The following is a 27764-nucleotide window of genomic DNA, read 5'->3' as shown; positions in this document are numbered from 1 at the left end:
CATCTAGGAAGTCTGAGTTGAGAGGAAACTGGCAGGGATGCCTACCCTAAAAAAAATCTTTCTCATCACCTATCACAGTGTCTGAAATCCCACCTTTGTAATTGCTGTGTTGAATCATGAAATCTTTTAGGTATTCAAAAATCTCCCATCATACTTGTTACTCCATAAGGGGTCATGTCTTATCACTGCACAGTTTCTGGCACATAAACAGTGTTCAAGAAAATGTCTGCTGAATAAATATTGAATAACAAACATTGCAGAGGCCATTGGGAAGGATGATACTTGAAGCTCATGTTCAACTAACACTTGTTTGATAAATTGAAGAGAGTAATCAACCTATAATTTCTTAACCAAGAAGTGTGAGCACTTTAAGCTAGATCACCCAGGCTCTTGGTATCTCTATTTTTCCAATTCTGGTTACACTTGATTATATTTTTGGAGGTAGGGTGTGTGGACTTGAGAGATCAGCAAAAAGGAGACAGCCATTTAAAGAGAATTGTTCTCCAAATTAATATCATTTAATTCTTTAATTATGATTGTAACAGTTATCATTTTTATAATGCTTATGATATTTCAAACTACGACTAAAAGCGTGCTTACATTTTTGTAAATGCATATATAAGCTTGTTATAACTTTATTGTGGTATGATGTTATCTGTGATTCGAAGGTGTGGATCCCTAGAGTGACATGTAATTTCCACTTATATGTTAACTATCTTTGTGAAGTTTAGAATATTCCAGAATCCTTTCTTAAGCTATGTTTCAATATTCTCTTCTTTGTATTCTTTCTCGCTCTTTCTTTTAACCATCATCTTTCCTTCCTTGTGTTTCATTCCCTTTTATGTGCTAACCTTAATGTTCTAAAAAGAGGGCAAGAGAGTGGATGGAGGTTGTGTGATACAGATGGAGGAAGAAAAGAGGGAAGAGACAAGTTTGGGGCTGATATAAACGTACAATCTAATTCTTTCATAACATATGCAGGTTTGCAAGATTTTTTAGGTGAATGTATAATGCAAGGGTGAAGTTGTAATGTGTGTACTGCAGAGAAGAGGGGTGAAATTTCTTAATGTGAAAAACAAAAAACAAAAATTACATCAAAACACAAAATAACTGTTCATGTTCCCAATTATCATCATCTTTTTTGCTATTAAAAAAAAATCCTAGCTTCTCTTTCCTCTGTGATGTATGCACATGTCTGACTTGCATGGAATAAAGACGGGAGAGGGGAGGATGATGTTTAATGCAAAATAAAATCCATTTTGTAAACATGTTCTTCATTCCATATTGGCATTCCTTTAGGTATTTATGTAAGATTTCTCCTTGTGTGTTTTATACAGGCATACGAGTACAAGATATATGAACACACCTAAAGTGTACTACCCCTCATTTCCTTTTTTCCGGGAGGAACTGTGTAGACCAGTAGACAGTGATAAGAAAATTCCTTAAAGACAAAGTGAGGATTCCACAGAGTACATGTTTATTGAAGGATGCAGAAAAGCGTGTGTATGGTTACATGTCAACATTTTCAAAAGCATACTCTAAGACAATGAAAAATGTTTAACATTTTTAAAGTTTTTTTTTCAATCACAAACGGCATATATAATTCCTAAGAACATATGGAACATAAAAAATAGGAGACAAAAATTCTATCCCACTGCCCCTTTTAATATTTTGGCATATCCCTCCCCTCCAGTCGCGTTATTTTTTTCATTAAAAAAAAAAAAGTTTCTGCCATAACAACCCCCACCCCCTCCCAAGGAAGGTAATTTATGTAAAAATGTGAGGTCAATTAATGGATTTCATTTCAGAAATCCGCTAAAGGATAGAAGAGCCATACTGGCCCCTGGCGCAAACCTAATCAAATTATTGACCTCTTTGTCAGCCCTGTGTGTAGTGTGGGAAAGGATTCCTTTGATGGTGATGAGAGCCTCCCTTGTTGAATGATGGTTTTCAGATCAATTATTAAATATGTACATGTTTGGAGTTCAATATGTCTTCCAGCGCTGCTTGTGGCAGCTTCCTTCGTTGACATGGGCTGCAATGGCTGCTAAACCCTGCCATGTCGAAAGCAAGGAGTGGGGGAGACGCCATTTGGAAAACCGGAAATGATTAAAATCTCAGGGTTGAGACCATTCCCAGTCAAGCAAGGGTTTGCCAAGAGCACAGTTCCTGCTTCTGGTGTCTTCTCTGAAGAGCATAGAGTGGAGGTGTGTCTCTCATTCCATTGAAAGTGGGCTCTCTCCAGCTGCTGGTGAGCCAAGGTTGGGGGGGGCGAGCCACTTCCGTGGCAGAAGCGCGCTAAATGAGAGGTCAGCAGCGAGCCCAGCTCCGTGGCCTAGACTCACCAGGGTGGGGGGAGGACCCTGCCGGCCTCCGTCCTCTTCCGCTCGCCTCAGGTGCGGCACGGATCCCTCCGCCTCAGCGAGCGCTCCCGGTAGCGCTGCGATCGGCTTTTCGGCAATACCCGGATGGAAGCATAATGGCCGCCATCAGGGACTCGCAGGCAATGGGGACCACGACAGGTATTCCCCGTGAGCGGGGCCGCCCAGACCTGTTAGGATGCCGGGATTTACAGAGAGCCAGCCAGGGGGCAAAGGGCGAGTTTGTGGGGGCTGCAGGACCCCCCGAACCCTCTCAGGGTTCCGCCTCTCGTGATAGGAAGCGTCTGTTAAATAGTCCCGGCCATTCAGCGCTTCCGCCTAACTTGTCGCAAAGTTTTTCTAGAGAAGTCGGTCCTTTTCCTAGGCGCTCTTACGCTGCCAGAGCTAACCTTCAGTCCTTTAGCCTGGGCTTGCTTTACGTCGGGGCTTTTTGAACTCCGCACTCTCCCACAGTCCAGGAGCTGGAGCGGGAGTGCGGCACAGTGTGCCTCCGCGAGCCCGAGGGGCAGCCGAGCCCCGGAGGAAGGGGCGGATCGGGCGCGGTGTTTGGGACGGAGCGGGGCGCGCGGCGCTCGAAGCACCCACTCGGCGCGTTCCGGGGCTGGTGGAGACTGCTTGGGCCCCCCTCAGACCGCACCCCTCGAGCTGTAGGTTCGCAGGTCCACGGCAGCCCGACTCGACGGCGTCCCCATTGTGGGTTCAGTCTGTGGTCTTTGGAGGTCTTTTTTTTGTTGTTGCAGATATGCTCAAGTCTCTGGCGCGCGCTCCCTCCTCCAGAGTTGGCCAAGGGCGCTCTTCCGTGCAGACCCCAACCACACCCAGTGGCAGATGGATTTCTTTGTAACTGGCTTTCTTACTTGTAGGGTCCATTTTGAGTCTGTTCTTAACATGATGTCCTTATTGTCAAGTAGTAGACAGTTTCTACCTAGATGGCTATGGTAATTGAAAATATATAGGATGAGTGTATGTAAGGTAAAATGTTATAGCTCTTAAGTAGACCAATGAAACAGATACGGTAGCTTTAACGTTCTGAATGCAAAAGTCCAGGTTCAGTGTTCTTTTTAGGTTTAAATTTGGGGGCGTTTAGTGTTTGTGAACTATTTTAGCGAAAACATAAGTTGGGTATGTTTGGATATCAAAACTTTAAAAAACACTGGAAAAGTAAGATAAGTCAATGTTTAAAGAATACATAATAGTGTTGAACTCTGCGTGGTTGTCACGATGATGAAACATGCCACCAAACTGTACATCAGGGTGGGAATTTCATTAACTTTGAACGTCTATGTGTTAGGCCTAGTTTACTGAAATGGTTGAATTGTTTTTCATGCAGGAAGGGATCTGATTTGAGTGTACTGTAAAGTTATTGTACTCAAGTTGAACAGATAGAAATCACTTAAATGGATTCTGTGAAATACCCTAACATTTTTCAGAGTTTAACTGCAAATCAATAGAAATGTGTTCATTATCTTTCAGTAAAACTGGATTTTCCTGAAATTCATTAAGACATTGCATTGTATTAACTTTTTTCAGGGTGTTAGCATTTCATGAGGACGGTAAGCGTAGTAGACCATGTTGATTTTTGTTAAAATTCTCATAAATAAGATGAATCCTAGATCTAGAAAATTAACAAAAGGGTGGGGAGGGAGAAAAATGTAGGTATCTAACACCTGTTCTGCACATCCAAATTTTTCCTTATTGTTGCCACGAAAAGTAAGTATAAGTATCAATTCAAAACGTTTTATGTTTGTTATTTGGGAAGGATAAAAGGACAGCAACCACAGTGAATATCTACTCCGCACATTGATAATGTATGAGCTTTTAAATGCTTGCGATTTTTATCATCACACTTCAGATCTTCTCCTATCCTGTCTGGTAATAGTATAGTCTGTTGTGATCCCAAAGTTTTTATATCTTGAAACATTCCAGAGGGGATATATTTTAGCATAAGTCTACAGTTTGACTTTAAAATATACTTTAAACATGCTTTTTTAATATACTTTTATTGTTTACTTTCCTGTTTATTTTTGTTAAAGCATTGTGTGCTGTAGATCACCTAATACAGCTTTTTTTTTTTTTTTTTTAAAGATAAAAGACTCGGACCTTGCCCTCAGTTACTCTACTAAAAGTTTTTTGGCAAAGCACTATAAGCGAAAGAAAAGAGTTAAAGTTGAAAGTATTCTTAATTATCTTATATCAGGTGTGTAGGCTATGAGTATTTCGGTTCTATATGGGGTATTGGCTTCACATGGTGAGCAATTTTCATGGAACCGTAGATATCAGAAGTGAGTATTAAGAGGTAGCATTATCATGGTAGGATATCTAGGTTGGAATCAGATCCAGATTCTAGTTCTAGCTTTGTGAATTTAGATAAGACTCATTTTCTTTATCATGTAATAAATGAAGATATTGAATTAGATTGATTCTAAGCTCCCTTCTAAGCTTTGAGTTTTGTGACTTTTGTAAATTTATGACATGTTATCACTGGGTGTCAATGATAGGTTATTTGTCTTAAGTGCAGAGAGATTTTTTTTCTTCTAAATTTATACACATACATTGACTATGAAGCATAACTGAATCAAAAGTTTAAAAACATTTTCCTGACAGTTTTTGCAGTCAAAGTTTTAAAATTTTGGTCTTCATTTCCAGATATCATCTCTTCTTTTGATCACTGCTCCTGACTGTGGCTTTGTCCAAGCATTAAATTGTGTGCCTTTTGTTCCTTGAAGAAAGAGGTATGGTGAAGATTGAAGTACTATAGTACATAGTCTATTAAGTAGTAAGTTAATATGTTTTAATATTGGGCAAAATGGAATAGTTACCTATATATGAATTTCTGTAAGTTATAGTTTTACTTTTGGCCTAAATAAAATACATGTGGGTTTTCATTTTAATGGAAGCAAAAAAAGTAGTTTTTTGTTGCATAGTTTATGTTTCAACATTTCATTAGAAATCTAAAGATGATTTTAACTATATCATCCTTCTAAGTATAAAGATGACATTAAGGGCTCCTGGTTAATGGATGATGGAGATAAATATGGTAGGAAGATGTTTTGAAGCTGTATAAATGGCCAGAAGAGTGTTTCTGTTTTGCTCTAGTAAGTGCAAAGTAATGCACCTAAATAAAAATTATCTAATATATATTTGCATTGTGATTAATGATATCTGCATTGTGAGTCAGAAAAGTGACTTAGGAATCACTATAGAAGTTATGACTGATTTCCTGGAAACAGTCGTCTGAATATCCTGGTTTGGACAAAAAGAAGGAAAAATACCTGCCAACAAATCCGTGGTGTTATAATAAGGAAAGCTTTGCACTCAGTGGAGAATACTTTACCCTTGTACAAAAACGTGGCTTATTTATCCTTGAAACACAAGTGCCTCTTGCTGTTTGTGTTGGATAGGTTGTGGGATATCACAGTATCATATAATTCCCCTCACCAAATGTATACCCATAAGTATAATCCTAAGTTAGGAATAAGATTGTTTATGTAACTACTAAAATAATTGAAGTAGACTATACCAACTTAAATTATTACTTTAGTAATTGTAACCATGTTCTGTGAACTTTACTAGCAGATGGATTTTTTTTTCAGGCCATTTTTCACAAAGGTACAAATTATTTTATTAAAAGTTAAGGTAATATAACAACTGCAGTAAGTAGCAACAAAGCTAAGTTGGGATACCAGGTTATCATTTATGTTCATTTACCTGTGTCATTTCTTCGTATATAACATTTGTTTGATCTCTTACCTTGAGATTCACATGGGTACTATGTTGCTCCTTAATAGAGAAAGTAAATGCTGAGTGCTAAGAGTTTTCTTTGCTAAGTTTGAGCCAAACTACTCAAAAAAAGTAACATGGTGAACAATGAAAGCTTCACGTGTAATGAAGTAAATAAGAGACTGCTGTATGGTGACAGATCAAAATGATTTGGATTATCTGAGCTTAAAAATTGTAAGCAAAATCTGACTAAAATTTAAAAATCATGATTGGTATGACTGCATGAAACCAGTGTCAGAATATTGGAATGCAGGTGCATGACTTGAAGCTTAGGAAAATTAAGTGAGTTTCACGTGGGTCTCATTTCAAGAAGTGGTAATAGCTGAAAACAAATATTGGCTTTATAGGAAGTCACATAATTTCAAAATATGGTAAAGTCATCACCAATTCCTAATTAAAATTGAGTTGTTGGAGGTTGTGGCTGGTAGAAGACGTATATATATGTGTGTACGCATGTTGTTTTCATCAACCCAGTATCTCTTCGTTTGGGGAACCATCCCTCCCCTGTTATGAGTGGTTGGTGTCTTATCTTATGAGTCAGTGTTATAACCCAAGCCCAGTCATCCCTGTTGAAACAGTGATTGCCCGTTACTCAAGCAGAGCCAATCAGAATTCTTTGAAATTGATATATGAATGCTGGGAGAAATATGCTCCCTGTTCTCTAATGTTGTTAATCTGGGAGGATGCTAGTGACATTCTTTCCTACGTGTATGAGAACCGCATCTGTAGTAGGTGAAAGTGAAGCCATATAGATGGGAGGTAGATGGAGATAGAGTACCACTTTTAGTCCCAGGAACCATGGTATGACGTATCTATGTTTTTGTTTTTTTTTTCTGTCTGCTACCCTGGTGTCCCTTCCAGTCCCTTGGCCCAAAATTCTGCATATAAGTTAGTTTGAATTGGATTGTAGCAGAAAACCTCCTGATGAATATATGGCCTTTATGAATTTAAGATCTGTAGCTTCAAGTTGCTCATTCACATCCATACATAATTTGCCCTTTCCCTCTGCCTTATAAAAGATACCCTTCATTCATGCATGCATGCATGCGTTCATTCATTATACATGTATTTAGTCCTTCATTCAATCTACAAGTATTTATCGGATACATAGTAGTATGTACAAGTATGTGCACCTGCCTGGGTAGTCAAGGATTGTACATACTTGGCTGAGTGGATGGTGGACTTTTTCTAATAAAGCACATTTTTATATACTTAGGTTACACAGATCAACAAGTGTGTGTTGAGAATAATCTGTGCTGTACTTAGCTTTTTAGTAATATATAAGAATAAGAGGAGCTCTTTGCTTTCAAAGTGCTTATAGTTTAGTTAAGTAATCCGGATTAATATACATGAAACATAATACAAATGGCTAAAAAGGTTAAATGAACGCACAGTCATATGGGTTGTAAGTCTGAGTTCTGATAGGGAGGAAATTAGTGAGGGCTGGCCCAGTCTAGAAAGGTTTCTTGAAAGGAGGTATAACTTCAAATGGATTTTGACTTATGAATTGGGTTTTGTTTTGTTTTGTTTTGTTTTGTTTTTTTGCTGTACGCGGGCCTCTCACTGCTGTGGCCTCTCCCGTTGCGGAGCACAGGCTCCGGACACACAGGCTCCGCGGCCATGGCTCGCGGGCCCAGCCGCTCCGCGGCACGTGGGACCCTCCGGGATCAGGGCACGAACCCGCGTCCCCTGCATCGGCAGGCGAACTCTCAACCACTGCGCCACCAGGGAAGCCCATGAATTGGGTTTTGATAGGCATAAAGAATAATTGAAGAATGGATGGAGTTGAAAATGATTAAGTGCTCATCCAAGATTGGGAGGAGACTGGTTTGACAGTAACAATTTGTATTTTGGGGGAATGAGAGGTAATGGGAATTAAGGTTGACTGTTTTAGGTAAATCTATGTGTGAGGTATTTGGAAAGCCAGGCAGAAATTTTGCTTCTTTCTACTAAGGTGGAGCTTTCTTTGAGTAAAATGTTTGTATTTCTTTCAGTGTGATACTATTTTTGTGATGCTAAGATATAAAATACGTGTATTCAAGTGGCGTATATTTATTTGTCATGGAAAAGATCTTGTTGCTAATAACCATCCGCCTTGAAAATTAAAAAAAAAAGTAATTAACCTGCAATGCTGTTCTGTGTTTTATATGTAGTTAATTTCTCCTTACCTCCTTCTTTTTGAGAGATCCCTTAGTACAGTGGTGAAACCATACTTCCTCTGTAGAGATAAAGCCAGTTCAAAACTAATATAGCAATAGTTATAAAAACATTTGAAAAGAGATAAGGAGTGAAATTAAAGTAATGTTTGATTACTCATAGAATATTTGTTTTGAGCTCCAGATATTAGGAATGATGTATAGGTTAATGTGTCATTCTCACTAAATGCTGTTGTTTCCTAGGTCTTTGTTTATCTTCTTTCTTTTTTGGTTATCTTCTTTTTTTCCTCTTTCTTCTTTGTTTCTTCTTTTCTATCTGGTCCTCAGCTCAAAGAGTTAACAGAGTATTCCAATATACCAGGGTTGGCAAACTTTTGCTATAAATGGCCAGGTAGTATATATTTTAGGCTTTGTGGACATATGGTTTCTATTGTACCTATCAGCTGCTGTGTAACACTAAAGCAGCCATAAACAATATGTAAATGAATGAATGTGGCTGTGTTCCAATGAAACTTAATTTACAAAAATAGGCAGCAGGCCAGAACTGGCTATTGGCTGTAGTTTGCCAACCCCTATCGTAGACTTAAATGAGGCATTTCTTTCTACAACCTCTCACAATAACATCTACCTACCAACTGGTGTCTTTTTCCTTCTCTCCAGTAACTACAGGTGAATTATCTTTGTTCTTTTCTAAGTTCAATTCTTCCACTTGTTCACTAGATTGCATCTCTTCTCACTTACTAAAGGACATTGCCTGCAATTCTTTTCTTTCTCTCTTCCATCACTAATTTTAACATTTTTACTGGATCATTTTTATGAGCATGCAATCATACTATAATTTCTTCTACCTTTAAATAACAAACAAATCAAAAAACTCCAACTCCTCTATTTCTTGGTCTTTTGTAGTAAAATTCCTTGAAACAGTTGTCTGTATTACACCTCTACTTCTCTTCCCATTTTCTCTCAAATTCATGTTTGTGAGCCACTGAAACCATTCTAATCAGTGTCACCAGCACTCTTGACATTAAGTCCAGGGGTCATTTCTCAGTCTTCATCTTATTTGACAGAGTTGATCATTATGATTCTGGAACCACTTTCTTCACTTTGCAATTTGAGGGTACCACTCTCCTAATTTACCTTCATTCTCACTGCTCATTCCTTTCAGCCACACCAGCTCTTCTCTTCTCTATCCTCTAAATGTTAGGGTATCTTAAGGCTCACACCTTGGACTTCTCTCTTTTTTTACTTTCATTCAGTTCTATATGCAAAAATACATACACATATATGTACACAGACTAATAACTCCCCAAATTTTATCTTAACACCTAGACCTCTGTATTTTGTATTCGGTTACACATTCCATGTTTCCACTTGGATGTCAACTGGATATCTCCAATTCTACATGGCCAAAATGGAATTCTTGATATCCTTTCCAAACCTACTACTCCCACACTATCTTTTCTTAGTAAAGAGCAACTCATTTCTTCCAGTTGGTGAGGTCAGAACTTTCAGTTATCCTTGATGTGTTTCTTTCTCTCATAGACCAAATTTAGTCTGTCAGCAAATCCTATAGGCTCTATCTTCAAAATATATTCAAAGTCTGACCATACATTATTGTCTCTGACAAGCCACCATCTCTTACCTGGGTAGTTGTCATATAATAGTCTACAAAGTGGTCTCCTTGCTTCCATTTTTACCTCCCTCTCAAATACTGGGTTCTTAACATAGCAGCCAAAGTGATCTTTTCAAAAAACAATTCAGCTCATGTTACTTCTCTACCCGAAATGCTCCAGCAGCTCTCCTCATTACTTCTTTGATCTCATCTTCTCCGGCTGCTTTTCCTCTGGTGCTTTCTGTTCCCATCATACTGACCAACTTCTTGCTGTTCCCCGGACATGTTAGGCACACTCCACACTCAGGGTGTTGGCAGTTACTCTTTCTTTTTTCTTGGAATGCTGCTTGTCTTCCTCAGCTCCTTAAGATCTTAGCTCAAATCAGACCATTTCAAGTGAGGTCTCCCTGACTTTGTATTTAAAATTAGAACTCTGGTTCTGCCTTTCCTTCTCTACTTTGTTTTTCTCCACAGCATTTGTCACCTTTGACTATATTATATGATTTACTTATGCTGATATTATCTAAATAACCAGTAGAGTGTTAGCTCCATGAGGGGAGGGATTTTTGTCTGTTTCATTCACTGCTGTATTTCCAAGGTTTAGAACAAAGGCTGGCACATATTTGGTGCTAGCTACAAGGCCAGCACTGTGCCAGATGCTGGTGGTATAGCAAAGAACGTGACAGGTATGGTCCATGTGTTTACGTGCTTTTATTCCAGTGGTAGAGACAGATAGAAAATAAATTGACAAATAAGTAAAATATTGCCAGAGGGGAAAATGTTATAGAAAAAGAAATACGAGGGGCTAAAATAGAGAACAGTTTTTTTGTTTGAGGAGGGAATGGCTTATAGGTTGGGGAAAGCCTCTCTGAGATGGTGACATTTGAGCTGCGTAAAAGATAAGAAGGATCTAACCATTTGAGGAATGGGAGAGAGAATATTTCAAGCAGGGAGTAGCAGGTGCAAAGGTCTGAGATAAGAAAGATAGGAAGGGAGTATCGAGGAACTGAGAGTCTATATATGGTAATTTGCTGGAGTATATTTACAGATGGGAAGAGTGGCATGAGATGAAGTTGAAGAGTGAAGTCCAGGACCAGATGTCACTGTCTTGCAGGCCTTGGCCAAGAGATTAAATTTTGCTTGCTAAGTGCTTTGGGAAGCCCCTGAGGAGTTTTAAGCAGAGAATACTGTAATCTGTTTTATATTAAGATGATCACTTTTGCTCCTGTGTGGAGAATGGATTCAGAGAAGGGTTGGTGGGCAGGGGAGAAGCATGAATGCCAGTTAGGAAGACTATTATTTTAATCCAGGTTAGAGATGACAGTGGACTAAGATGATGCCAGTGGGGATGGAGAGATGAAAATAAAAGAATAAATGAACTAATAATTTGTTAGGTCCCTGTGTGCCCAATCTTCTTGGGTTTTTTGAGGGATAAATGAGAAATATGAAATAGAACTTATATTTAAGATGCTTATAAGTTATCTTGGGAGGTAAAACTTAAAAATGAAATGATATATCGATAAAAGTTTGTAATAAAGTGATGCGCAATGGCTATCCTTGAAATGAATATTCAGAGTAGGGGGAAAATTAGTGCGTGTTGCAGAAGGTTTCATGTCCCTATAGAAAGTAGAATTAGAGAAGAAGTTTGACCAGAATTGAATTAAGAGAAAGAGAAAGGGATGACAAGCCTGGTGAAAGGAAACAGTATGAACAAAGGTAAATATAGGTGTATATATTGGGGAGCAGAAAGCATCTTATGTATTGGGGTGTGTGTGTGTGTGTGTGTGTGTGTGTGTAGTGAGCAGTTATAGTTTCAGAGAGTAAAAAGAAATAAGATTCACCTGAATCAGGAGCTGCTTCTGTATTTTAATTCTTATTTTAAACTCCTTCATAATTGTATACCAGTGTCACAAATCTACCTGAGTGGTATGTGGCTCACATGTACACTAGCATTTTGAATATTTCTATATCTGTACTTGATCACATTTGCGTACTTAACTTTTTATTTCTCTTTTTTGTGGTAAGTTAGGTCATTGGGCCACAATGATTTGAAGGGAGCTGACTTTCAATATAAATTTCTACAGTATTTATTCTTTCACTTGTTTAAAATAAGATAGGTGTCGGCTTCCGGGGTAAACTTTTTAAAAACTTAAAACAGTTACAAAAAGAGTAAGCCCAAAATGTTCCAAGTCATGAAAAGATAATAGTTTATTTTGAGGACACTAAAATAGGTTCTGTTAGTTTCTACTAACACAACATTGTAAACAACTATACCCCAATTAAAAAATAAAATAAAATAGGTCCTGCTTTGAAAATAAGAGTTTTAGTTTTTTGTGTATTCTAGGTTCCTTTTAGGCAGAACTTTATGTTTTTCAGCAAGCTCTTCCTGCTGCATGCTGCTTTGTTCTATCTCCAGTTGTATGTTTATATGATTGTTTTGCATTCAGTTATCTCTGCAGAGAAACATTCAATAACTCAAGGAATGCAATAGTTATAAAAAAATAATGACTAATTAGTTTTCCTGTGTATGGACGATTAATGTGACAAGTTAGGTTACAAAGGTACATGCTGAGTCACAAATAGGGCTAAACTAAACTTAGAGTTTTTTTAGTTCTTTGTTTAATGTTTGAGCAACTAGAACGTTGTGAGTTAGCACATAGATTCTTTTTATACCTTTTCACTAAAGCTGAACACTGTAGAATGTCTTTGCTTTTTAAAGCAAAACAAAACTCTGTTGTAGAAAGCAAACAAAACTCTCCAGGAATAGCACTTTTTGATTCACTCTAAGTCTCTATCCTTGGCATTTTACTCTGGGAATCATCTTTTAAAAAATTTCTCTGTACCTACTGTGTGATTCCTAACATATGCTAACACTGCCAGTTCTCTGGTTCCTCACTTTTTTGTTTGGATTGTCACTTAGTCCTCTTAGTTTTCTCACTTCTATTTTTACTCTCTTTCTCCAATATATCTTGCTGTCTAGTAGCATTCTAATACTATTTCTAAAGTACTGCTTTTATAACTCTCTGCTCATAAAGTAATATGAATGGCTCCTTGTTACCTTTCATTTCAAGTTCAGATTTGTCCTCTGTAGTCTTCTTACTTAACCTTCTCATTCTGTCTGTGATCTAGATCCTGCAGTTCTTCTAATATTTCTTTTTTTCTGGTCTAGATAACCTTTCCTCCTTTCTTACATGTTTAAGTCCTTTAACTCTTTAAAGGATCATCACAAAACCTACCTTTCTGTGAAATAAACACAGTCAACGTTGATCTGTTAACTTAATGTCAGCGATACAGACGTAGAGAACAGATGTGTGGACACAGGGAGGGAAGGGAAGGGTGGGATGAATTGGGAGATTAGGTTTGACATAAATACACTACCATGTGTAAAATAGATAGCTAGTGGGAACCTGTGGTATAGCACAGGCAGCTCAGCTGGGTGCTCTGTGATGACCTAGCTGGGTGGGATGGGGGATGGGAGGGAGGTCCAAGAGCGAGGGGATATATGTATACATATAGCTGATGCACTTCGTTGTACAGCAGAAATTAACAAAACATTGTAAAGCAATTATACTCCAATTAAAAAAAACAAAAAGAAAGAAATTTTGGTTACAAGTAATAAAACTAGCTTAAGCTAGTTTAAGCTAATGTCAGCTGAAAAGGGGGAATTATGTTAAGGATACAGAATTTCCTGGAATTCAAGGGCAGGAATATACAGGCAGGCCTCAGTAAAGACTTGTGGTAGTGACATTGCCTTCTTGGTTTCAGTCAAGGTTCTTAGTAGATCTGATGATTCTTTCCCTGTTGTTTTGGTTTGTTTGGTTTTTTGTTTTTGTTTTGTTTTGTTTTTGCTATGCCATGCTGTCATTCCTTTAAAAAAAATTAACCTGTTATTAGTAGTTTGAAGGATATCTATAAATTTGTCTATGTACAAACATGTACTCATAGAATCTTTCTTTCTGACATAAAAACAAGGCTCTTTCCTGCTAATTTAAAAATATATTACATGCCTTAGTCTGCAACTTCCTTTTTTGAAAACTAAAAAAATTTCACAATAAATATCTTTCTAAGGGAATTCAGTACATATACCTCTTTCTTTATATTGTTTTCGTGTGGATATTCCATAATTTACTTAGTCATTTTCCTATTTGTTGACAGTTAAGTGCTACTGATACATATCTCTATGTTGTGCTTTTATTTCTGTAGGATAGATTGTTAAAAGTAAGGTTTATGGAGGTATACTTAGAAAATGTGAAGGAAATCGCTTTTTTTCAAGGAAAATATAAATTGCCAAAAGTGACTCAAGCAGTAGAAAACCCAAAGACCCCAGAAACCATAGAAGAACTTACAAAGATTGTAATGTCTAAAATTTAAAGAGGTACCAGGCCCATATGGTGTGTTGGCACAGTCTGTGTAATTTTAAAGAGCAGGCAAGTCTCATGTTCAGTGAACTATTCCAGAGCAGATTAAATGATGGAAGGTACCCCAATTCATTTTACAAATTCTCCATAATACCAATACCAAAACTTAATGAGAACACTAAAAAATAAAATAAAAATAAATACAATTTTGTCATATCAAAACCAGTCCTTTATTAAAGAATAATATTAATGCAAAAACAGTTCAACATTATACTTGCTATTTATTTCTTTATATAGTGTATAGAAAAAAAAGTCAAATTTAGATTGATGTTACAATTTTTATTCTTTTAACAACGTACAATCTTTTAACAATCAGGAATCGTATTATTAGTTGAATACTACTTGTTTTCTGTATAAAATACATACAACTTTTTATTTGTTTAACAGCAGTGCATACATAACTGCTATTCTGGTGGTGCCAACTCTCTTTTTACTTACTTTTTAAATAACCTCATGGCTTTCAAATTAATTGTTAAATTAAAAAATTTCTCTTCATAGCATGAATTTATGAGGTATAGTGACATCTAGTAGCATAGTTCTTCATTCTCTGAGTATTATGTTTGCCATTAGCTTTGTAGCTGTTACAGTGTAATTGGGTACCTGTGTGTTGATAAGGGGAGTACAGCGTTGAATAATACCTATTTTGTTTTAATTTCTTGTCCACCTTTAGTGTCAGCATTCTTCAGTTTTCTACTGGTGTCAAGTTTACTATTTTGAGTTTGTTCAGGAAAGCTTAGTTGGTTTACCACAAAGTCAGTTGCTTTGCTTGAGAATTACAAAAGTTTCATGGATTCATGCCACTTTTTTTGATAAAGCTTCATAATAGTGTGGTCTAGGGACAAAGAGATTGTCATTCTTGTTATATCCAAATGTAAGCTATTTGCTTGTGCTATGATAAGGAAGTATGCCAGTGTGGAGGTCATAGTAATCCAAGGATAACATTTTAAGAAACACTGACCTAAGGATAACCAGTAATCACTATAAACATTTTCTTGTGTGTATGTTCTTGACTTCTTACTGACAGTTTGTAGGGGACCATGTGTCTGTTTATCCATCTATTTTCTACCCATCTAATAATAGTTGAACAAATTAAATCCTAACATGTCTACTGTTTGATTTCTGTTTTTTTCACTTAATGTGTCTTGGATCTCTTCCTGTTAATAAATGTGGGTTTACAATATTGTTTTTAAAATTTAAGAATACTCCATTGAATAGAAATACCATAAATTATTTATTGATGGGCTTTTAGTTATTTTTAATTTTGTGATTTTGTAAACAGTGCTTCTGTGAACATCTGATTATTACCTTTAGGATCGATTTCTAGGAATGAATTGGAAGTTAATGTACTTTCTCCTCCGGCATATATGTAGATGTAGATATGTTTATATTTATGTTTATATTATTTTATAAAAATTATTATAATATTTATAATAAATACGTATATTTTACAAACTGTTTTTTATGAAAGTTCTGTCAGCTTGCATTCCCATCATTAGTATGTTGTAGTGCCTTTATTTCTAGAAAATGAAATTTTATAGGAAATTCATGCACAATGTTTATCGAACGAAAAATAAAATGATTTTTAGCAAGGTAAAAAAAAAAAGAAAATGAAATTTTAAAAAGAAAGCATGCAAAACAAATCCAAATTTTTATTGTTGGATTCAACAGACATAAACTTAACACTGTGAAAGTGCTGTTACAGTTTCTAAATGCTTATTCAGTTTCTGTACAAATCTTGTCATGGACTTGTGACAAATGGTTCATGGATCATCAGCAGACCACATTTTTAGTAGCCCTGTTTTAGCCTAGGAGCCAACTGGGGCATGGGATGGGGTTTGTGTCTCATATGTATATGGTCATTTAATCCTCTTCCTTTTGGTATGGTACCCACTTTCTCAGCTGTGTCTGGTATCCTGTATTTCAGAGATTCTGTTTTACTTTCTGCAGAGAATAACCTCCAGACTTCTGCTGTGGTTGGGGAACAGCAGTAACCTACCTTGATGGAGTGGGGAAGAGAATCTTAGCACCTAACCAAAACTCAAGCAGCTTTCTCCAAAATTCTCTTTATTTTAGCTTCCTCCTCCTTTCTTCTTCCCATTTCAGAGTGACTTGGTGCTGCCAGTTCCTAAGTCTTTTGAAGATTCAGAGTATAAAATGGGTTAGTTCTTAGTTTGCCCCACTGTCTGCCTGGGATTGTTTTCTTGAGTCTGCGAGGTCATTTACTACTTATCTCCTTTCCAGTATCTAGAATTTTGTTGCTATTTTCACCTCTTCTGTTTCCCATCATTAATTTTTCTGTAAGGGCTTCTTACATATTTGTCATTTTGCAGATGTTCCTCTTCTCCAGTCTTTTCTACTTTCTTAACTGTGTTTACAAAATATTTACATTTATTTCTCTTTTGTAGATGTTATTGTTGACAGATATTTCTTTTATATCACATTTTTTTTTTAGTTCTTTTTTTTCCGACTGAAATTTGATTTTTGCTGAAGTATTAAAAATTTTCCTAGAAACAGTGTATACGTAGTATATTCTCTGAATTTTGCATATCTAAAATTGTGTTTTTCCCTCCCATATGAGAGTTTTCCTGGGTATAGAATTAATTCTTGGGTTAATTATTTTCCCTCAGAACTCTATAAATGTTATTTCATTGTCTTCTAGTGTTTCGAATTGTGAGTAAAATGTCTGATTAATATTGATGTCTGATTAAAGTTGGTGCTGTGAATATCTTTTTAGGTAATTCCCACTCCACCCTTTTTTGGTAAAATTTCATTTTTATCTTTTAAACTGAAACATTTTACTAGGATAAGTTTAGATACTGAGTTTTATATTTTCCCACTAATAATCTTGCCTGGCATTTTGGGGAGCCTTTGATTTTGAAAATTCAAGGCTTTAAAAAAAAATGCAACAACTCAATGTAATTTTTTTCTCCTGTTTTCAAAACCATTATTTCTCCCCCATCTACTTTGTTCTCTCTTTCGTGGCAGTATGTTTTATTTTTGTTTTTTTGTTTTTCTCAGCATACTAGCTCAGGTCTTAGTGAGATTGCCAGTCACTACTTGATTTTTTTTTTTTAAGCTTTCTCCATTTCCCTCTAGTAACTTTCATTGTAGTTTTTGGTTTTCACTGCTGGTTGAGAGAATGGGTGAGAGGTTTCTCTGAGTGTTCAGATTATTTTCCCTTTTTTGAGCTGCTGTATCCAGTGATGTTTCTGCCTGCTTATCTTTTTTGATGGCATTGGAAGTTGAGATGTATTGTTGGAGAATAAACCAAGATTTTCTTAGTTGGTTAGATGAAGTGGGGAAAGTTAATGTAATTTTCTTCTGACAGCTTAGAGTTAGTAATTTACTTACATCGAGAAAGGGCAGCACTCTTAAACAGAACAAGATGGCCATGGATTTAGGAAGATATATCTTTGTTCAGAAATGATGTCCTCTTTACATCTCTCCTGACAGCTGGTGCTAGCAACCCCCAACTGTGTCTGGTCTCTGGACCCAGCTCAAAGCCCTGGATTCATTCTCTTCCCATACCTCAGCCTGAGCCTTCTGTCACCCCAAAGGGCTTCACACAAGCTTCCTCTCAAGCCCTCACTTCTCTCACAAGGTATGTTTAGGAGAGGGAGTGGGTGGACTTGTTACTTTTTTACTTAGGGCATAATAGATAGATAACTCATTGAATATTGGTTGAATGAATGTCCCCTAGTGTGCTTCCTCTTTAAAAGTAGTGCTTTAAAAATGCTGCTTGATCAGCATTTGTTTTCACTCTTCTCTCTCTGGACCTTTTCTTTCCAAACACCATGTGGCATAGCTGTGGAATATGTTTTAGTTTCTTCCCATTTTGTAGGATTTTTTTAAATTATATTTTTTGGTTTGTGTTTCAGTTGGGAGAGGGAGAAAATCAAACGGCTTGAGTTGCCATCTTGATGTAGCAAACTCTGGGTTACTTTAAAGGGCCAATCATACTTTAAACAAATAGTATTATTTTAAGGCTTGATGAGATGTTGTTCAAGTCTTATGAGATAATAATACATATATGTAAGGCAGTAATTTAAGTAGGAGATTTAAAATCAGTAATCCTTGTTGGTGGGGTGTAGAGATTGGTCTGTAGTGAAAAGAGCATTAGCTAATAGGTTGGAAGATTAAAATTATAATAAAATTTCTTTCCTTTTTTTTTTTTTTTAATGGAACACATTTTTCCCCCCCATAGATGGCAACCATAGTATAATTTGCTACCAGGTGTCATCTTTGATTGCTTCCACATAAAACAGGTTAAAAAAATAAAACACATTCTCCAAACTTAAAATTTGAGGGCAAATAAACCCCAAAATACCTAAAATACACAAACTCTCTTAAAGCTATATTATACATTCCATACATTAAATATAAAAAATAATGACATTCAACATCAGTTAATTAGCAGTTATCAGACTTAAGTAAAAGCTAAGTGGATTTCTTAATGAGGTGGTCCCTTTTTTCAGCATTGTTTTGTATGTGAGGAAAGAGCATGTACACTAATGGGTGGACTCTGTGGGATCTGTTTTGGCTGCCATGCATCCTACTTAATTATTTTCTATTTTTTATGTATTAGAAGCTTAAGGTTGCTGGATGATCAATTCTGAATAAGCAGTATATTAACTTATTTGTCCTGCCTCTTCCTTTAGATTGCAAGCTGCAGTTAAGGGTAGGGACCATGTTTTTGCATCTCTCCATAGCACTCATCAAAATGCAACACATTTATAGTAGGTATTTTTTTAGTAAGTATTAGTTGATGGAGTTATTTAAATCAAACTGGTTGTCAAACTTTGGGATATGTGTTTTCTTCTAAGAAAACTTTTAAATTATATAGGTATTTTGAAATGAAGTTGATGATATTTAGAAATATTATCAAAATATGTAATTTTTTAGCATTACACATTTTTGGAAATGTAATATTACATATATAAGGCAAATATATATAAGAAGAAATTTGCCTTTTGTAATGAAACCTATGATACAGACTCCTCTTGATTATATATAGAAATAGAAAAGCTTGGGTATGGATAGTCTGGAGTGACCACAATATGGTATCCAAATGTGGAAGAATCATTACTTGATGTGCTTTAAAAGTTTCACATATTTGAGCCCCACCCTCAGATTCTGGTATGGTGAAAACTCCATAGATGACCATGATGCTTGTCACTGTTGAGAATGTGATAACTCTGTAAAGAATCTTCTCAGTTGGTGTGAAGTATCCACCAGGTATCATTGAACTTTTTTCCAGCCATTTATTATTATTCTTACTTCTGAAGAAAAAGTCTTTACATTTAGCTTTAAATAATAGAGTAAAAAATTTAATATTTTTTTACTGTATTAGGCATGGTATGTAAAAAAAATTTTTTTCAGTAAACTCATACCCTTCTAATGAATTCATTTTCAAATTAGTATATATATATTTGAAAAATATTGAAGGTGTTTTTTAGACCCAACCAAAAGTTTTAAGTTTGAGAAATATTCAAAGGGCCTCTTAGTAGTAATGTAAAGTAATTTAACTTTTAATTATATTCTCTCAGAAAGGATTTTTAAAACAGTGAAGTTCCTGGTTACTTAGATTAATTGAAATTTAGAGGTGAGACCTTTGGATAGACATGGATGAAACTTCATGTGATTTACACTTTATTTTTTTAGCTTACCTAATTATATCTATTAGTCATATACATATTTAAGACCATGAAAGTAAGAAAATGTAGTACTGCTTGATATATTTACTACTGAACCTTCAGTAGTCAGATTCCATTCTCAGCAATATATTGTCACATCCGTTTTTTTTTTTTTTTTTTTGGCCGTGCTGTATGGCATGTAGGATCCTAGTTCCCCAAGTAGGGATCAGTCCCGCACCCCCTGCAGTGAAAGCATGGAGTCTTAACCATTGGACAGCCAGGGAAGTCCCTGTCACATCTTTTTTTTTTTTTTTTTTTGCGGTACGCAGGCCTCTCACTGTTGTGGCCTCTCCCATTGCGGAGCACAGGCTCCGGACGCTCAGGCTCAGCGGCCATGGCTCACGGGCCCAGCCGCTCCACAGCATGTGGGATCTTCCTGGACCGGGGCACAAACCCATGTCCCCTGCATCGGCAGGCGGACTCTCAACCACTGCGCCACCAGGGAAGCCCCCTGTCACATCTTTTTAACTCTACTGTTTTCTGTTCCTCTGCACCTTGAATCATAATGTCTCATACATGGTAATCACATACAGTAATGGTAGTAGCTACAGTTTATATAGTACTTTACAGGATTCTGTTACTTATGTGTCCTCATTTAACCTTTACAACAACCCTGTGAAAGAGGTAGGGGAAATACTAATTTTTTTTTTCATTTTATAGATGAAGAAACTAAAACACAGAGATTGAGACTTGTCTAGAGTAACACAAACCAGTAAGTGTTTGAATTAATGGAGGCAGCTAGTAATGAGTACATTCTAATCTGCCAAGGGCTTGCCTTGCTGCCACCTGACTTAGTTCTAGGGACAAAAAAAGCCAAAATGGTAGGGAATCAGAAGTAGTAGCTAGACTTAGGAGTACCCCAGGGAAATGTGTTACTCCTTTTAATTCCTTCTTTTTTTACCAATTATTAATGCTAACTTGAGACAGCAGGCAATGTCTTTTTGTTATTGTTGTTTAGGTGAATGAAACTTTTATTTTAAATGTAGATTATCCCTGAGGCACTAGGGAAGTAGAAAATCTGCAGAGAAGTCTGTTGAAATTCTCACAAGATAATAGCTATAGGGTCAACTAAGTTATTGAGAAAGTTAATGGTATATGTGTATAATTGGAACCATGTGTGTCAGTGGAACTTAAGTTTATAGGGCTCTCTTGTTGAGATTTTTAAAATCCTGTTTAAAAACTGTAGTATCAACTTTTTATAAAATCTTAGAGCTTAAAGGTGCTTATCCAATTGTGGTTTTCTTTAGATGAGGAAACTGAGGTGCAGAGAAGTCAAACCTTGCCCAGTGTTACAGAGCAGAGCTGGAAGTAAAGCTTGTATTTCCTGAGATCCAGATTAATGTCATTTCTACTTCACACTATTACTTCTTGGTAAGCTGTTCTTAAAATACTTAATAGGTCTTTTATGTCTTTTATTTGTTTGATCAACATTCTTGCTTTGTGTCAAAATGAACTTAAAATATGAATTTTACTGATACTTCTGTGATGAAAATTTCAGTTCTTTGTTTGATTTTAGGTGAGTTAATGTGGGAAAAATCCTGGTATTTTGAAGATGTTGCGGCACAGTATTGTTTCCTGTTCAAATTACAAGTAACTTCAAGAGTTTGCAGGAAAAAAAGAAATTGGGATTGTTTTGGTTAAATCATGCCATCTGAACAGAAACATTTATTTTTTGATGAAAAACAGAATACTTTAAAAAGAGATTATGATGTGAAAAATGAGATAGTTGATACTATCAGATCAGTACTTAAACCAAAAATTTCAGAAAGTAGTTTTCATTATGAACTAAAAAATGTGAAAATTGTTTTGCCGAAGATAAATATTCCAAATGAGGTCCTATTGAAACACGAAGTTGACAAATACAGAAAATTATTTCAGCATAAACCACAGACTGCAAGAAAATCTATCGGTATAAAGACTGTAAGCTGTGTAGAGGAGTGTATGTTACTCCGTAAGTCTGAGAGAGTTGAAGAAGAAGGTATAAAAATGTCTGCAAAAATACTCAACTTCAACTGTTTGAAGTGCCGAGATAGTACTCGGTATAGCCCAAATGATTTGCAGAAACACTTCCAAATGTGGCACCGTGGTGAATTACCTTCATATCCTTGTGAAATGTGCAGTTTTTCAGCAAATGACTTCCAGGTCTTCAAACAACACAGACGAACCCATCGAATTACTTTAGTAAAATGTGATATTTGTAACAATGAGAATTTATATACTTTATTAGACTTGACAAAGCATTTTTCATCCACACATTGTGTAAATGGTAGTTTTCAATGTGAAAAGTGTGAATTCTCCACCCAGGATGTTGGCACATTTGTTCAGCACATACATAGACATAATGAAATCCTTTATAGATGTGGTAAATGCCATTATATATGTTTAACCAAAGGAGAGCTTCAGAAGCACCTTCATATTCATTCTGGTACGTTTCCCTTCACTTGTCAATATTGTAGCTATGGTGCTACCAGGAGAGAGCACCTTGTAAGACATGTTATAACTTTGCACAAAGAACATTTATATGCGAAAGAAAAACTGGAAAAAGACAAATATGAAAAAAGGATGGCAAAGACTTCAGCAGGACTTAAACTAATATTGAAAAGATATAAAATAGGTGCATCAAGGAAGACATTCTGGAAACGTAAGAAAATCAACAATGGAAGTGACAGAAGTATAGAAAAAAACACTCAAGTTCTTAAAAAAGTGAACAAAACACAGGCTAAATCTGAAGACCAGAGCCATCTTGTTCAGGAACATTTAAATGAAGAAAAGGATGAAAGACTATACTGTGAGAATAATGATAAACCTGCTGAGTCAGAGTCAGAAAAGCCAACTCTTCTGTCCACTGGGCAATGTAATGGAGCTGAAGAGGGATCAAATTCTACTTCAGGTTTCTTGAAGACTGCTGTACAAGGACCTACAGTGTTAATGGTAAAAAATAATAGAATAACAATTCCTGCTAACTACAGTGCTAAGTTTATGGGCTTTAAGATGGTGGATGGAAAACAACATATTGTAATAAAACTGTTGCCTACCAATAAACAGAATTTATATTCACCAGGCTCACAGTCAGGTGCCGTAAGGGACAGTACTGCAATTTTGCAGCCCCAGACTTTGGGCACTACTGCATTTTTAACAGGAGTAACAACTGAGTTAAATGACACAGTTTACATGAAAGCAGCTACTCCATTTTCATCTTCTTCTCCTATACTTTCAGGGAAGGTAACTTCAGAAAAAGAAATGGCTTTGCTATCTCAAACAAGTAATATGCTTCCAACAGTGGATGATGGAAAAAGTGTTTCTCCTTTGCCAATAACATCAGAATTGATCACAGCATCGGTGAATTTGACCACAAAAGTAGAAACAAGAGAGAATGTTGACTTATGGGGAAGTCATATTACTCAGTGTCACCCTGAGGTGTCAGGTACTGCCATTAAAAGTCCAGATAAAGTCACCTGTACTACCAAACCAAATTCATACAACAGTGGAGATATGCATAACTATTGCATTAATTATGTCAACTCTGAGTTACCTGTTGATTCTTCCAACCAAGGATCATTGCCTTTTCATAATTACTCAAAAGTGAATAATTCTAATAAACGTCATAGGTTTTCAGGGACAGCAATGTGTGAAAACCCTCAAAGAGAATCTTCATCAAGCAAGACAGTAGTTCAACAACCAATAAGTGAGTCAGTTTTATCACTAGTGAGGAAGGAGAGCTCAAACCCAGATAGCCTGTTAGCATCTATTAGTCGTTTAAATACTAAAGATGGAACTTTAAAAACACAAGCTGAAATTGAAGAACAGTGTGTTTTAGAAAAAGGACAAAACATTGATGGACAGAACCTATACACTAATGAAAATCAGAATTTAGAGAGCATGACTGAAAAGCCTAAATGGGATGACGTTTCTAGTGTTGAGTCACCTATGATGCCTAGAATTACATCTGTTTTCTCTCTCCAGAGCCAACAGGCATCAGAACTTTTGCCACCTGAAATAAACCAGTTACTTCAAGATGTATTAAAAGCAAAACCTGATGTAAAACAAGACTCTAGTAACACTCCAGATAAAGACCTGCCGCTTCATTGTGACCAGTCATTTCAGAAACATGAGGGAGAAGACAAAATAGTTGAATCTTCAAAAGACTTGAAAGTAAAAGGCTTCTTTCCAATTCCATCTGGTAATATGGGGATTAATGTGGCTACAAATGATCTGAATTTAAAATTTAGTGGAAAAGAAAAACAAATGTCAATGTCACAAGATGTGAGAGATTCAGAGAAGACCCCTAGAATTTCTGGTTTTGGCACATTACTTAAGACTCAGTCAGATGCAATAATTACACAGCAGCTTGTAAAAGACAAACTACGAGCCACTACGCAAAATATAGGTTCTGTATATGTGCAGAGTCCACTTGTAAATTCAGAACCAAAAAAGGCTGTCTTTGTTCAGACTCCAAAAGGCTTTTTTGTACCATTGCACATTGCTAACAAGCCTGCATTACATGTTTCAGGAAGACCACTTCCATTGGTTAATACACAAGGTGTCCCTGCCTCTCTCCTTTTAAACAAGAAACCTGGGATGATTTTAACATTTAATAATGGGAAACTTGAAGATGTTTCTGCTGTCAAAACTGAGAATGCTCAAGCTTGTGGAACTACAAGTAAGGAGCCTTGCAGAACACCTTTTTTAAAAGTAGAACCAAACAGTAATTGTCTAACCCCTGCACTTTGTTCCAGCATTGGCAGCTGTTTGAGCATGAAAAGTAGCTCAGAAAATACTTTGTCATTAAAAGGCCCTTACATTATTAAAACGCCAGCAAGTTCTTCAGTGAAAGGTGTTCCTGCTCCTAATATAATATCTGAGCATCAGGGCACTAAGTTGAACATCTCGGATTCAGTAAAACAGCAGAACAAGATTTTTCCAAAGCCACCTCTTTACACCCTTTTGCCTGATGGCAAACAAGCTGTTTTTTTAAAGTGTGTGATGCCAAATAAGACTGAGCTGCTTAAGTCTAAATTAGTCCAGAATAGTACTTATTATAAAAATATACAGCCAAAGAAACCTGAAGGAACACCACAAAAAATATTGCTGAAAATTTTTAACCCTGTTTTAAATGTGACTGCTGCTAATAATCTGTCAGTAAGCAACTCTGCATCCTCATTGCAGAAAGACAATGTACCATCTAATCAGACTATAGGAGGAGAGCAGAAAGAGCCAGAATCTTCTAGAGATGCCTTACCCTTATTACTAGATGATATGATGCCAGCAAATGAAATTGTGATAACTTCTACTGCAACATGCCCAGAATCTTCTGAGAAACCAATAGGTATCACTGACCATTCAGAGGCCAGGGTGTTAAGGTGTAAAACAAATTGTACAATTGAGAGAAACTTCAATAAGAAAAAGACTTCGAAAAAGAAATGTTCAAGAATAAAAACTCATGAAAGAAGTAAAGATTCTGAAACTTCCTTTGTATCTAGAAACAGAAACTGTAAACGCAAGTGTAGGGATAGTTACCAAGAACCTCCAAGAAAAAAAGCATTACACAGAAAGTGTAAAGAAAAAGCAAAGCCTGAAGATGTCCATGAATCATTCGGATTCAGCAGACCTAGGCTTTCAAAAGATTCAGTCAGAACTTTGCAGCTTTCCCCCTTCAGTTCCAAACAGCTTGTGAAATGTCCTAGGAGAAACCAACCAGTTGTAGTTTTGAATCATCCTGATGCAGATGCCCCAGAAGTAGTAAGTGTAATGAAAACTATTGCTAAATTTAATGGACGTGTACTTAAGGTTTCATTGTCAAAAAGAACTATCAGTGCTTTACTGAAACCAGTTTGTTATAGCCCTTCTAAAACAACTTACGATGATTTTCCCAAGAGGCACAAAACATTTAAACCTATTAGTTCTGTGAAAGAAAGATTTGTGCTAAAATTAACTCTCAAAAAGACAAGCAAAAACAATTACCAGATTGTGAAAACTACCTCTGAAAATGTTCTGAAGGCTAAATTTAGCTGTTGGTTTTGTGGTAGAGTATTTGACAATCAGGATGCTTGGGCTGGTCATGGTCAGAGACATTTAATGGAAGCTACTCGTGATTGGAACGTGTTACAATAATTTACTGTAATTACCAAGGAAAAGAAAAGTGAAAGTACCTTAGAAGAAAATAGTGGGTTGAATTACTAATGCAGACATTTTTTACTTCAATATAGTACCTGGAGTTAAACATTTAAAAGTTAGCTATATTTCCATGGAAGAGCAAAAGTTTTAGTGTGATATTTGAAAATGCTGTCAGTGCACATGTAAGTTTTGAAAGAAACTAATCAGCACAGATACACCTTGATTTAATTTTTTTAAATGTGTTCTCGGGAAGTTAGGGCTAAAAATTTTGATAAAACAGTTTTCCGAGTTTAGTGACTCTTAGTAGAGGGTAACAGTTGACAGCCCCATTCCCTCTCTTCTTCCACCAGCCTTATGATTCTGATAACTGTAGCTCCCCTGAAGAGGTTGAGAGCTCTTTCATTATGGAACTGAAGGAGTTTCTCATCATTTGTGAAGATACTCTAAGAGAACTTGGGTAAAGAACTTACTCTACATATGCAAAATGTAGTTCTTTTGAAGGTAGTTAAGCTCCTTTGAGGGTACATTTAACTCACTACAGTACACCTCATATGATGGTTGATAAGAGTTTTTGACAAGCAGATCTTTTTTCCTTGTAAACTGTGTTACATGTCATTGATTGGAACACCCTTCCAAGGTGATTTTCTTTTTCTAAATGGCTCTCAAGCGTTGCAGTAGATGGGCAATCTCGAGAGAAGAATTAAACTCTCTTTGTCTAGTTTGAAGTTCATTTAAAGAACTTGAACATTTTTCTGAATTTGGTTATATTCCCCAGTGATTCCGTTGCACAGAACTATGTTTATTTGATTTAAATTGTTTGTCCCCTCGTAAACCAAGTAGCCAATTTTTTTCTTGGTTGCCATCCCTTTTAAAAAAAGTGAAACATAGAAGCACTTCCAAGGGAATGGCTTTTCTTGAAAATTAAAAATTATTCTTCAGAAACAATATTTTGAAGTAAGATTAGCAAAGCAAATCATATTTTTGTGTTTATTATTAGTGTCTGAACATGTCCACATTGGGACAAACCATTTTTGTTAGCAACTTCTCAGTATGACTGACAACCCAAAGCAGATTACTGATTGTTTGCAGTTGGAAATTGAAGAAGCATTAATAGTGGACTCAGTGACAGTGCATAACACTTCAGGACAGATTCCGAAGGGATATGCCCAACAGGTAGAGTTTTAAAATGAATATTTTCATGACAACAGAATCATCAATTTAAACTTCCCACTTTGTAAGTTTGGATCAAATTTTGTTGGACCATTGGACAATGGAGTTCTTGTATTAAAAAATTACATACTATATAATTTTTGTTACATTGTTACTACTAGTGTTATGACATTTTCATTGATTGAAAACTTCAGGGCTCCTTTTCTGTATATAACAAAGAATTTAAAACCTGTACATATTTTTGTACCTTTCAGTTATGTAAATTTTGCACAGAAAGTTTTTGACATAAAAAGTTTATTTTCTTTCAATTTAGTTCTGTGCATGCACTAATAAAACTTGTCATTTAATTTAAAAGGAATATATAAGACTTTACCCATGTTATTTTTTTGGTTTTTATTTCAGATGTACAATTTCTTTTTTTTGATAAATTCAGTTTTCAG

General features: G+C 36.1%; 1 protein-coding gene across 7 annotated transcripts; it reads left to right on the top strand.

Moving 5' to 3' along the window:
* The first annotated feature begins 2169 nt into the window (after positions 1-2169).
* On the top strand, positions 2170-27514 carry ZNF518A (zinc finger protein 518A). Of its 7 annotated transcripts, XM_060101611.1 has the most exons (7): positions 2170-2522; positions 4467-4578; positions 5028-5113; positions 17801-17948; positions 20701-20752; positions 21288-21411; positions 21557-27514. In XM_060101611.1, exon 7 carries the CDS (start codon positions 21685-21687, stop codon positions 26149-26151), a length of 4467 nt encoding a protein of 1488 aa, XP_059957594.1. In that variant the 5' UTR covers positions 2170-2522; positions 4467-4578; positions 5028-5113; positions 17801-17948; positions 20701-20752; positions 21288-21411; positions 21557-21684; the 3' UTR covers positions 26152-27514. The 7 variants fall into 7 exon arrangements, with proteins under 7 accessions (XP_059957594.1, XP_059957577.1, XP_059957625.1 ...); XM_060101594.1 differs by lacking the exon at positions 4467-4578; XM_060101619.1 differs by lacking the exons at positions 2170-2522; positions 4467-4578 and adding an exon at positions 2543-3028.
* The last annotated feature ends 250 nt before the right edge of the window (positions 27515-27764 follow it).

This window comes from Mesoplodon densirostris, chromosome 1 (genome assembly GCF_025265405.1).
Source record: "Mesoplodon densirostris isolate mMesDen1 chromosome 1, mMesDen1 primary haplotype, whole genome shotgun sequence".
NCBI lineage: Eukaryota > Metazoa > Chordata > Mammalia > Artiodactyla > Ziphiidae > Mesoplodon > Mesoplodon densirostris.
The sequence above is the reverse complement of the archived record's forward strand: the minus strand, read 5'-3'. Positions and strand labels throughout refer to the sequence as shown.